The sequence below is a fragment of the Crassostrea angulata genome, chromosome 8 (genome assembly GCF_025612915.1).
Source record: "Crassostrea angulata isolate pt1a10 chromosome 8, ASM2561291v2, whole genome shotgun sequence".
Lineage (NCBI taxonomy): Eukaryota > Metazoa > Mollusca > Bivalvia > Ostreida > Ostreidae > Magallana > Magallana angulata.
This window is the reverse complement of record NC_069118.1, coordinates 29776485-29789722: the sequence shown is the minus strand read 5'-3', so window position 1 is coordinate 29789722 and position 13238 is coordinate 29776485. Positions and strand designations below refer to the sequence as shown.

General features: G+C 31.0%; 2 protein-coding genes across 2 annotated transcripts; one reads left to right on the top strand and one right to left on the bottom strand.

The window, feature by feature from the left end:
• Positions 1–7: 7 nt before the first annotated feature.
• Positions 8–13238, top strand: LOC128157981 (39S ribosomal protein L42, mitochondrial-like). Its single transcript, XM_052820653.1, has 6 exons — positions 8–94; positions 10285–10351; positions 10635–10722; positions 10959–10991; positions 11191–11312; positions 13078–13238. The coding sequence occupies exons 1-6, from the start codon at positions 25–27 to the stop codon at positions 13136–13138; spliced, it is 441 nt and encodes a 146-aa protein (XP_052676613.1). The 5' UTR covers positions 8–24; the 3' UTR covers positions 13139–13238.
• Positions 1409–9492, bottom strand: LOC128157980 (uncharacterized). The gene is made up of 2 exons (XM_052820652.1): positions 9000–9492; positions 1409–2404 (listed from the first exon to the last, which is right to left on the bottom strand). The coding sequence occupies exons 1-2, from the start codon at positions 9052–9054 to the stop codon at positions 1614–1616; spliced, it is 846 nt and encodes a 281-aa protein (XP_052676612.1). The 5' UTR covers positions 9055–9492; the 3' UTR covers positions 1409–1613.

The window sequence follows — 13238 nt, the reverse complement described above, 5'->3', positions numbered from 1 at the left end:
GAACGAGTTGGCAAAATATCAAATATGGCAGCCTCCATGCAGAGAGTGACTTTTTCGGTATTCCGTCATATTCGCTCTAATTTTTGCTCAAATGGTATGTATTCTCAAGATGAACACGCTCTCTAGCATTAATTATATTTGCGATTTATAAAACAAGGTTTTGGTCCGCATGTTGATCGATTTATCTGACTGTAATGTTAAAGGTCACAACTGCTCAAGTTAATTTCGTAAACTTTACAACAGTGTAGAATGTAACACAAACCACAGTTTGGTGTTTTCTATTCCTATTTGTGTAATGAAACGACTCTATGGTTCCTCTGTTTTGCAATAATGCAATAAATAATATTTATTTATAAACAAACATGTTCAACAACTTGTAGAGATCATAATTCCACAATGACAATAGGATACAAGTTGAGTTATAAGATCATCGACATACATCATATGTGCTAAATCATGGCTCACTCATTTTCATGCAAGACTATAATTTTCTCTACTTGGAATTATATATAAAATAAGAAATTTAAATTATCTTCAAAGGAAAATATTTTTTTGATAAAGAAAGAAAACTCAAAAACAATAAAATTAAACAATTCTTTATGAGAGCAAAAAAGAAATAAAACAATACTGCAACTCATTCGAGTAAAAAAAAAAAACAACTTTCAAAATATGAATTGAATGACACATGATCAATTTCGAAATAAGGAAAGACTTTAAAAATCTAATACAAACAACACAAAAAAAGAAAACTTCCTTAAAAATTAATTTGAAACGAATGATCGACACATGATCAATTTTGAAACAAGAAATACCGGTCCTATAAAAATCTAATAAAGGGGCAATATAAAAGAAAAAAAATGTGTCTTTTGGTAAAAAAAAAACAACAAAAAAAGAATGGTGCATGTGTACATTGTTTTAGATTTGTTTTTATTTGCATGAAGTTAAAATGTATATGTAAATATAGCAAGAATTCATGCAGATTTAAGTATGGTTTTAATGATAAATTGATGATGCCATCGTAGAAGAGTATGGGATATAAGAATTTTTTTGGTGTTTATTGGCTTTCTGAAATTTAATTTCAATGTATATAAGTTTGTCCCATTGACTCCATTATAAATACAGACAATTATTTCTAATCTATTATCAAAATAAAAAGTCATTTTTTGTTAATTTCAACTGACTCCAATTAAAATACTGTAAAGTGTAAATTATATTCTATTAATATAAGAAAAAAATTCAAATTAATAGAATTTTGCATTTGTCTTGTCAACTTAAACAATAGAAGAGAGTTTCTGAATCTAGGTAATAAACAGGCATTGTATGCAAAAAAAATACTTTTCACAATTTGAATAAAAAAACAACATGGTAGATTTTTTTTTTTTTTGGGGGGGGGGGAGGGTACATCCATCCATACATTTTCCTCATATATACAAATGATCAAATAAAAAAAATGTTTTCTTATTCACATTTTTTTTTGAAAGGTAATGTTTCTATTCATCCGTTCAGTTGGTGCATCACACAATTATAAATATTATAAATATACAAAATAGTCACTGTACTTTCACTGCCACAGAAATACATGCAGTATGTTTTTTCACCAGTCGTTTAGTCCCTCAGTAACTGTGCTTTGCGGTTTCCGATGCCTTGTTCACGGGGCAGTGGCGAAGCGTGTGGGCGTTGTCACCGGTGGCACCACAGGTTGGACACACATACTTGCGGAGAATCGGACAGATGATCTTGCCGCGGTTGTCCTTCAGCACATGGGTGGTGTAGAACTCACGAGTCTCGCCGTTCTTCTTGCACAGTGCGCAGGCCTTCTCGTCGAGGGCGAACACAGGACGACGAGGGTTGACCAGTCCGTTTCCCACCACACCCTGGTACTGAAGATCCTGCAGGGCTGACCTGAGCTTGTAGAGTTGTGCGTCTGAGGATGCCTCTTCGTGATGTGGCGGAGAGTTTCTGGAAGACAGGTGCGAAGAACTGGAAGAGCTCTGTTCTTCGAAGTAAGAAGACGGACTGCTGCGCCACTTCTTGGGGTAAGGAAGACGGCATGAAGCTGACGATGGAAGACTGTTGCACAGATCCTTTTCCCCTGAAAGCTCACTGGCACAAGGAAACTCTCCGGTACTGGAGTAGAACACATCACCATTGTCAAAGTTGACCCAGACTGGCTGCTGCTTCATAGATACTGGGTCCTGCTTCCTGTGGGTAGCTGCTTGGGGTCTGGTAAACAGGGAGTCTTGCAGCTTTGGGAGCTCATCATCGGAGGTGTCCAAGAAGAAGGTATCCATGTTGCACAGGAAGTCCTGATCTGTGTCGTCACCATGGCGATTGGGTTGTTCCATCATCATGAGGTCATGACCCAGGTCACGATGGGGTTGGTGATCCTGACACTGACTGGCATCTGAAAAGAAAGAAATAGATGTCAAGAATTTGCTTATGAACCAATAGAAAGGATGTCAATGTAACGAAACCAACATATATTTTTTCGCTGTTTAATGATCTATCAGAGGTTGTAGTTGAATTCTCAGAAACTCAATGCATTCAAATAGAACTCTTTGAAAATACATGTAAATTTGTTCTAATGTTCAACTATTTTATTCTGTACATTCCTTTTTAAACGCAATGAATTGATATCTGCATAAAATTATGAGGAGCACTCTCCAGATTTTAAAATCTAGCTTTTATTTTCTGGGAGTTGAGAATTATCAGAGTTTAGGGTTTAAGTTTTTGTGATTTTATATTCTTGCTGTTACATGTAAGTAATGAATCTACATTTTATATACTCTAATATGTAATTTTAATTCTAATTTGTTAGACATACAGTTGTGAATTGTTATATATGGCAAGAACCTTTAAAGTTGCAAGAACTTGTGATTGAACCATTTGTATATGTTTATACAATAAAGTATGCTCTGAAACCAAAGAGGACCTAAAACAAATAAATATTTAAAAATACATATATATTCTTTGCTTGAATCAGAACCAGTGTAATACCTTTAGAATTTTTGAAAATATTCAATATGTGTCCAAGCTTATCTATACCCAAAACTTTCCTTTTTAGCAATTTTCCTTAGAAGCAAAAAAATTGTCGTATTGTTTTCTCCCAGTCTACCTCTCCAGGAACTAGTTGTTTTAATTTGTAATCAAGTTTTTTTTTTATTTATCTATCTAATGTAGTATATATACATGTACTCTTTGGTAGCCAAGGGTTTTCGGTCCACTCAGCTCCCCCTTAAAAGGGGATGATATATGTTAATAACCTAACTAGTTATCTAATTTAACAAAAACAGAGTTTGCTTTGTATAAAAATTGCTTTAAATTCAGTTAACTTTGGTTTTATACTTTAAATACAATCTACGTGGAAATTAACAGGTATTTAAGTAAATAAAGTACATACTATTACATTAAAAATTGTTGAAAACGAATACAATGTTATTAAAAAATCAGTCCATATACTGTAGAAGCAAAAATATTCGTTGAGGATTTCATTTCGTTATTTTCGTTGGCAGTATAAATCAGTGAATTATATTTGATGGGGAAAAATCCGATTTTTTTAAAAAATTAATACTGTATACACATATACATGCAATGCAATACGTTTTTTGCATGATCAAATTTGGTCACCTTCATTTGCAAGATGTAACTGTGCATCATCTATTCCCCATCAACTAATTACATGTCATGATTTGTAAAGGGATGGCTATTTTATTTTTAACGTTAATTGTCAAATTGAACGTGTTGCAGTTGAAAAAACTACATCAATACAAAAATTGTTTAGGTAAAACAAAAAAAAAAAAAGATTTGAAATAGAACAGACAGATTTGCAAAGGAGAATAACTCAATTTTTCAGATTAACTAAAATCAAAAATATATAGTTATTCCCCTTTACAATATTGCAATAAAATGAATAAATCCCATAAAATTAATGGTAAAAGTGATGTGCTTTTGGAAAACTTCTTCACTTATAACTTGTATTTTTTTACTACCAATAATTAGTGCTTATTATTTATTACGAAATAGTCATACCTATACAGTCTAACTTCGTTATCTCGAACTAGATGGGACTGTTTTTAAAACTTCGAAATATCCAAGTATTCGAGATACTGAGGGTGAAACACTTAAAAAATAAGTGGTTGGGACTTGCAAATAGTTTCGATATTAATTGTTTTTAAGATATCAGTTTTAGAGATATCGCAGTTCAACTGTACATGACTGTTTATTGTACTTGTTTAGTTCTATAGTCAAGTTGACACTGAGGTGTTAAGGTACCTCGCTACACCTATAGACTTATAAATTTTAAAACTACGTCTAAGATAGCGATTCAAATGTTTTCTGAATAAATTGTTTGTATCAACAGTCCATTTGGTTTAATATTGTCACAACTCAGTAGTTAGAGTATCTGGCTTATTAATCTGCAGATTTTAATTGAGTTCGAATCCACCTTGGGCTTTGCAATGTTCACATACCAAATTGAATTTTTGAAAATATAATTTTTTGACCAAAATAGCATTTTTTTTTTTGCCTATTTGAATTACGGTACATATTTCATTCTTATCCATCATTCTGTATATATTATAATCAGGTGATTTTTGAGAGTTGATTTTAATCAACTCTCCTATGCAGTTACTCTGGCAAACCGAAAGTGAAACAATGTTTGGACCTAAGCACAAATCATCACCGCTGACAAGACGTAGATCTTGAAAATAATAGATAAATTTGGTGTACCATTGCTTTTCAAAAGAAAGGTATCTATAAATACCTTGAAAATAGTCAGATTTTAAAAAGTACGAACAATTCAATTGTTTTTTGTAGTTGCATGTATTCCTACGCTAGAGTTCAATATAGTCTCGTTCAACCAGATGCTCGGCTGTCTCCGTTAATCTCCGACAAGCAGAGAGTCTCTCTTGGTAGTCGGAGATTAACGGAGACAGCCGAGCGTCTGGTTGAACAAGACTAGAGTTCAATATTGCTTAAATCCAGACGTGTACAATTATTAGAAACATTTCGATTACTGATACACAGTTTGATGGAATTTTAAATATTACACAACTTGATTCATATGGGGTTTTCTTGAAATTCTTGTTGGAAACGTTTGAGAATTCATAAATTATTATAAAAATTTGCATAACATATCGTTGATTGTAAATTTGATAATAAGCAATAAAATCAACTCCCGACAATACTTCAGTACTTTGATTTGCTGATGTGAGAAACTATTTCAAAGGTGTTGTGAGCCACCATAAACTTCGATTCTCAATACATTATTATGCTTAACTTAATTAAATAAACAACTCGGCTAAATTAATGCCTCCATAATCAATAGAATTTAAGGTAGTTTTGATTGAAAATCAATCTTGAAAATAGTCTTGTTCTCAACTTGAAATATGGTACCATAATCTTTATTATCAGTTGACGAATGTAAATTGCATTGCATACACACTTGAATAGTGCTTGCTATGTCCCCATAATGTCATCATGAATCCCTCACATATTAGTAATACTTTTTTAATTGTCAAATAATAGCAACCCCCTCGATCCCTTTAATTGACCACATCAATTTTTCTTGTGTCCCCCTCTCTGTGAAGTGTTTTGTCAGTTTGTCCTGTATGCAAAATACTGTTAGTATATATCTACCATTCTGTCTTTAAACTTATTCTGTTACTTTCAACAAAGAATATCAAAGAGTTGTGCATTTGGGAAAATACCTATATGATGCTCAAAATTACGATAAAATTATAACTATTGTTTTTGTTCTGAGAATATACTCTTCATTATCCTTTTTACTTTTGTATATTGTACTTTTCGCAGACTGCTATGTGCACACGCAGTCTTATACAAGATTATGATGGTTTTTGTTTTTTGTTTTTAAAAAAATGCTTACATATGTTTGTTCACTTTACTTATGATTAATAAATGTTAAACCTATGAATCGTATGGTTCTTGGTAATAAACAATACAATACCAGCTTAAGCTACAGGGTTTAATAGCACCATAATTCAGGTGACAATTTAGGCCAATAATGTTTTTAATATCCATACATGTTTTATAAAGCTATTCTCATGAACCGTTTTCTTTTATTCTTTATAGACAAAATCTATTTCAGATCTACCTATTCACCTATTACATGTATTATGATTAAAAAAAAAATGATGCAGAAGATTGTATTGTATTTATTAAAATAATTCATTTGAAGGAAGGCATGATATTCAGAAGAGGGCCATCAAGTTGAAATAAACAAAGTCCCACTGTTCACTAATGTTTTCTTTAATTTTTAAACTTATGAAATGAAGTTATGTTTAATTGACAGATAAGATAATTTGTGCTATGAAGTTGCATCTTAATTTGACCCAACATGAAATCTGATTTTTTTTGGTATATATATGTATATTTTAATGAAAACAAATCTGCTACAAGTAGAACGAATTAAATGAAAAATAAATTGCGATTATTTTTTTCATGCAGCAAGAATTTGGGAATTTTGTCTTGTGTATATTTATTGAAGCACATTGTACATGTATTAACATTTTAATACATAACTATTCCTCATTATTTAATTTTCTTAATTACCATCAAGTCATGATTCCTAATCTCACTGTAATACATGTAAGTGTTATCAGATAATCAATTTTACTTGATACAAGAGAAATAAACCACTTATGACGATAAAGTGTATAATTATAACACATGTATGTACAAATGTAGAACAATGAAAACAGATTTACGATTTTAAGCCGATTGCATCAGACTAGCTTAGTAAAATTTTTAAAATAACAAATTAGCTGCCTTCATACCTAACTCGCCCTTAATTCATTATATAAATCTAAAAACATAGCTAAAGCTCCCTCTTTTTTTACACATGGTAAGCACAAGCTAAACATAATACATACTAAGCTAAGACACAATTGCATACTCAATTATGATTTACACAAAATAAATATTATAGAAAGCGGTAATTGTCGTTGTGGATCACCCGAAGATGCTTACCATTTTTTCTTCAAATGCAAAAATTATACAATCGCTAGAAATAATTTTTTTCTTAATCTGCTACAACTAGATCATTTTCATATAATTAATACTCATCTTTTATTATGGGGCGATGAGTCATTATCCATTGATATTAACAAGCAGTTATTCTCATGAGTTCAATTGTACATCAACGAAACTGGTAGATTTGTTTAATATAGTTTATGTGCATGTTTCTTGTTTTCGTATATATCACTTATTTTCATTTATCGTAATAATAATTCTATATCATGCAAGTTGTAAGTTTTGTATAATTTTTCTATTTAATGGTAAAGACCTAGTAAGTTGTCAGAACTTGTGTCCAAACCATTTGTATTAGTATTTTATATATATGTATACAATAAAATATGTTCAAATCAACTCCCCCTCCCACCCCCAACCCAACATTTTTTAATATGTACCTATTGTGTTTCATGAGGAGCTGGTCTTAAAGCAATATGAGCTGCAATTTTCACGTTGAAATGTTTTTTTTAACAAAAAAAAAATTCTACTTAAATTACAAAAAATGTCATGGATTTTTATATTTCTTTTAGCTATATTTTTATGGGGAAAGCTATTAAGGAGCATTAATCGGAGCAAACTTGAATTACTGTCGTCCTGTACAAAAATTGATCTGCTATATATATACTCCTTATAAGAAAAATCTTCTGACATAAATTAATGATATTTCTCAATCTTATTTATCATTAAAGATTCTAAGCTAAATGCACACTTACATGTATCATACTAGCAGGTCTTTGCAGCAAAATAAAATTCTATAAAATACAGCTCATAATGCTTTAAAAATTCTATGAAAGTTGAGTCGTGTTTTTTTTTAATTTGTTGGTTTATATTTGGTTCATATATTTATGAATTTATAAGTGCATGCCCATATTGAAAGGTGAATTGATTATTGTTGATAACTATTCATCTTTATTTATCATTCATCAGCATAATCTTTTAAATTACAAGACTACAAGGTTTAGCATCACAAAATTCAAAAATTCTAAGAGGGAGTGAATGGACATTTTTTTAATTACATAATTATTGTTTTGCTTATATTTCAAGGTTATTGATTAAAATACTGTGATATTAGAGTAAATTCTAACATTTTTACAATGTATATTGTACTCCCTGAATACTCACAGAAGATATGCTTAACTGAATCAAAATTTATCATAGATACATGTCTGCATGTTATCATGTGTGGATATACAAAAAGTTTTCCTTTTTCCAGAGGGGGGGGGGGGGGTTCGACAGTTATCTGTGTTTACCTTGGGCCAGAGGCATGTTTTTGGTTATTGTATAATAAAGATTTTGAATTTTGCATAAAATCCTGTCCCTTTTAGGTCTATGCATGTAGATGGAACTCTCAATTTTTTAAATTAATCTCAAATCTTTTATAAAGATATTTCAATTTTTATTTTTTTCAGTGTATTGATTTAGTGTTCAATTTTTCAAATCACTATAAAAATATTGATGTCTCAAAAAATAGGAAGATATTTATTTATATAAAGTTTTACGAAACTACTATAATGAACAACTTGTATACATATAGAAGTATGATATTATTTTAAGACTATGATTAATATGTAAATTTGATGTTAAATAATCACTCTAATCCAATATATACATGTAACTTCACATTATTTTTGTTTAAACATGACAATTTTCCATGTAGATTAACTAAAAGGATGTAATTAGATGATTAAAGCAATATGAGCTTCTATTATGAGAATTTAATTAGCTTTTACAGTTATGTTAATATTTATCAAGATTAAAATAATTAATACTTTCATGATAGGAATTAGATTTTTCTGTTAATGAATTTATGCATATCAAACCAATTGTTGTACAGGATCACATAAATGTTTATTTGATAAATATTGTCATTTTAGCAGTAAATTATGAATTACAATTTTGCATCAAAAATATCTGAAAATGAAAATTGCTGCTCATATTGCTTTAAGGTCTTTACATATCTATACACTTACTTTTAATCAGCTGACTGGCAAGGTTGAGGTAGTCCACGTCTATCTGGTATTCCATTGTTAAAGATATTTACCATAGAATAATTTTTTTTGCGTTTATATATTTTTTGGACTGTACCATTTTAAGGGGAGATATTACTCAATTTTAATTATTAAACTATGTAAAATAGAGTTTTCCCTCATCACATTAAAAGAATATGTTTTGATAATGAAATAAAATGTATGCAACGAACTGTGTGAAAATACTTTTTATTACTTTTTAAACTTAAATTTCATTTTAAGATCAGAGATTATTTATCGTAATCCCCTTTAACATAATAGGCTCACCCAGCGGGATGCGGTGCTCATCAAAGCACCGTCGGGCTTGGGGTGTTGGATTTAGAAGTTCCGACAGCGCGTGCCCTTAGACAAACATGAAACGGGGCGTTGTTTTTGTTGTATAAAGATGAAAGTAGAAGGGGAATTACTGTCGAAAATGATGAGCAGACGATTTTCTACTTCTGACTCGAAACCGCGCTAAAATAAATGATGGCTTTTGACGCTGCAATTGTAACACGCACTGACAGTTTCCTCTGCGTTTACAATAAATAGTGTTACAATAAATGAATTACATGATGAAAAATATATATTATGATTTAATTAGTATATAAAAGTACTATTAATTATGGATGTTAAGCCGTTTTGATGGTTTTGAGAAGTAATGTGACATTTCATTGTAGAAAAACTTTAATTTCAATTTAGTGCTAAGTTATATGCATGAAAGGAGTGTCGAAATATGTCGTCTCATTAAAATATGATTGCTTAAAGTAAATGTAGATAAGCATGAATATTTACATTTTCAAGTGTCTTTCTCTGTGATAACACTACGTATCGATTTTGTACTATATACAGTCCAATAAATTCAAATGACGTATTGTTGGGGGGTTTGTTTAATTATATTCAAAATTATGTTAATAAAAGTAATAAGGAATGATACTTTGAATATTATGAGGTAATGATTTCGGTCGGGGGGGGGGGGGGGGGGGGCTGAGCAAATCTATCAGAATGCCATTCGGATTGGATTACTTAATTAAATATATCCGTAAATACATGTTTATGCGAATACAGAACAAATAACAAATATGACCGTTTTTCAAGAATATATAATGATGGAAAATTAGTTATTTTACTCTATGGTATCATTAACATTTATATATACGGATATCATACAGAACATGTACGTAAAATATTACCAAAAAATAAAATAATTATTAAAAAAATGTAAATATATCTTCTTCTTTTTTTAAAGGAATGGTGCAAAGACGGCATAAAAGTCATGACAGTGCAAACGATACAGAGGACAATTATACGGAGAAGTAAAAAAGAGAGAGAGAGAGAGAGAGAGAGAGAGAGAGAGAGAGAGAGAGAGAGAGAGAGAGAGAGAGAGTCCATTTGTCGGATAAATTGAATACATGTACATCATTTAATCTAAGGAAACTTTTGAGATACAAATGGAGAATAAATAAATAACTGGTATTGCAGAGAAATATTTAACATAATTCATACTAATAATTTTTCAATTAACTAGGTTTTTTTGGAAAGGGGGGGGGGGGGTAGGAAATTCATTGTGAAACGTATTCTATTTTTCTTTTGTTGAAGGAACAAACCTTCAGTGACCCTCAGCCGGGATGAATCTATGGTCATATGCTGGCACCCGGAACCCAAATTTCCGTACGAGTGTTCGAAGGTAACCGAGACGAACCTATATATTTACATGAAGTTTTTGATATTTTTATTAGCACATACATTTGAAATAATTATTCATAAAACAGTCCTGTTTTGATTTAGATAACTAAAAAATAAATCTTCCCTAATATATGTACATGTAGTAATAATGATTTTCACTTTGAAAAAAAAATGATAAAAATTTCAAAGACGTATCAGCTGATTAAATCATTACATAGTAATTGATACTTTAAACAGCCGATGCCCAGAGAAACCGAAGACACGGTGCAGGTTAGTTTTAATTTCTTTGCTTTTATAGAATACTGTTTTTTATATAAGCATTTCATCTATTTAATGACCCGAAACACCTTTAAAATGCGCACAGTGTAGCAAATGAAGAAGCAATGTAATGCAAAGTAATATCGTCACAATTTGAGAGCTACATGTATATGTGATTACATGATATTGAAGTTAATGACTGAAATTTTAGGGCGATTCGCCGCTGAAGCTCCAGTACATCCGGGACTTTAGAATAAGGAACCGACCCACGGGTCCCACCATTTCAGAGCTGTCCGCCATCTTCTATGACACCAAGCATCCTTTTTATCCCAGGTAAGTCGCATAAAATTCACTGATATTCGAGTTGTCGATGAACGCTTGTTGGTTTTGGTGCGGAAAAGGGGGGGGGGGGGGTGCACGGTTTGTTCCCGTTTTGCACACATTTGAAAATTAGGTATCGAAAAAATGTGTGCGAAACGGGAATTTGACCAGGTGAGATAATTGCTTAATTGCTATAGTCTATATCACAGTTCCTGCGAGGGCAATTGACAATAAAATAAATAAAACATATCTACTCGCAATTGAAATTTACATGTATTTTATATTACAATATAACTTGCATAAAAGCACATTTACATAATAATTGACATCCATATTCATAAATTTGATTTCAAACATCAATTTGGTCATGAACAATTTCATAATTTTTTTTAAACAAGAAAGATTATTGCAAAAGTGTTGAATATGTAGCGCGTTTGTTTAACTAACTGCCGATAGGAAGTACATGTACATGCTAAAAGTTTGAAGAGAATATCATAATATTTAATTATTGCTTTTGCTGACATAAATGGAAGAAATGTGTCTAGTGAAAACGCTGCTAAATATTTTTCATTTATGTTGTGTTATATCTTGAATAATCGAAGAAAATAGACAACTGTATGATGATAAATAGGCAATTTTATATGCATGCTTCAAAAACTGTAAATATTATTTCACAAAACCTATCAAATGTATTCCCAATTCATGCATTTTTAACCTTTTTTAGTTTGAGGTACCCGTATATCGCATCAATATTGAAATATTATTTTTGTCAGATTTTTTATGTATTTAACCTCCGATTTGAAAAACTAGAAAGTGACCCGCCATATACTAAAGCGGTGATGTCATAGGAACTACTGTCAAGGTCGCTACTTCAAACATTGAAATATTTTGTGATAAAAATCTGTTTTCTTTCATAATATTCTTTCTGTTGATACCAAACAATCAATTATAAACATGCGTTTTACATAATTTGCAACTCGATTGTAAAAAAAGACACGGAGTACCCCATATGACTATCTATGTAGTTTTCCCTTCATCATATAATTATCCATTGAATCAGCCTCCAATTGGCTTTGGGCCATTTTTCCTTATTCATTTGGTTTTATATTTAAGGTAAATGGACAAAAATGTAAAAGTCAATTCATCTAATCTAATCATTATTTTTTTATCAGACTTTTTAAATATATCATTATCTTTATTTTATAAACCGAAAAAAAATGGTGATAGTTATTATTTATTAGACCTAAAACACAACCAAATATCTGTATCTTTCTTGTTTTATCGTTAAGGCACTGATAAAACACAGATAAAAATCCAGGTATAATCTTTGACCGAAAGCAGACTATAATTGCTATCACAACACAATTCACACCTATTGTACTATACCCAATTATAAAATGTGTGCAAAACGGGAACACACCGGGTGCACGTAGGTATTTGACGACTGTCATGCTTTTATCAATCGAAACTCCTCGGGCGTCTCCCACAAGTTGTTTTACCTACATGTAGATGTAACGGAAAGGCCTGGGAAGTTGCGATACATACATGTAATTATGTTATATGTCCAATTTGTTATGAATTTTTAATTTATCCCCGACTTCGATAAATAAGTGATACATAGATAAATTATTGATCAATATTTTTTTATAGAAAGAAATTTAATGTTTAGCAGTTAACATATTTTCGATGTTTTAGAATAATTCTTCTATACACAATCTGTGATAAATTAGATAACAAATGTCAATAGTGTTGATCTTCCATCATTTCTATGTTTCAGACCAAGAGCCACCAGACGAAAAGTGAGAAATCTCCCCCCGCCAGACCGAGAGGGCATTTGAAGAAATTATCTATACCTTCTATGTGTACAATTTGACATTGATAAAATACTAAAAATCAATAAATAAGATTTATCCTCATTATTTGACAAAGATCAATTAA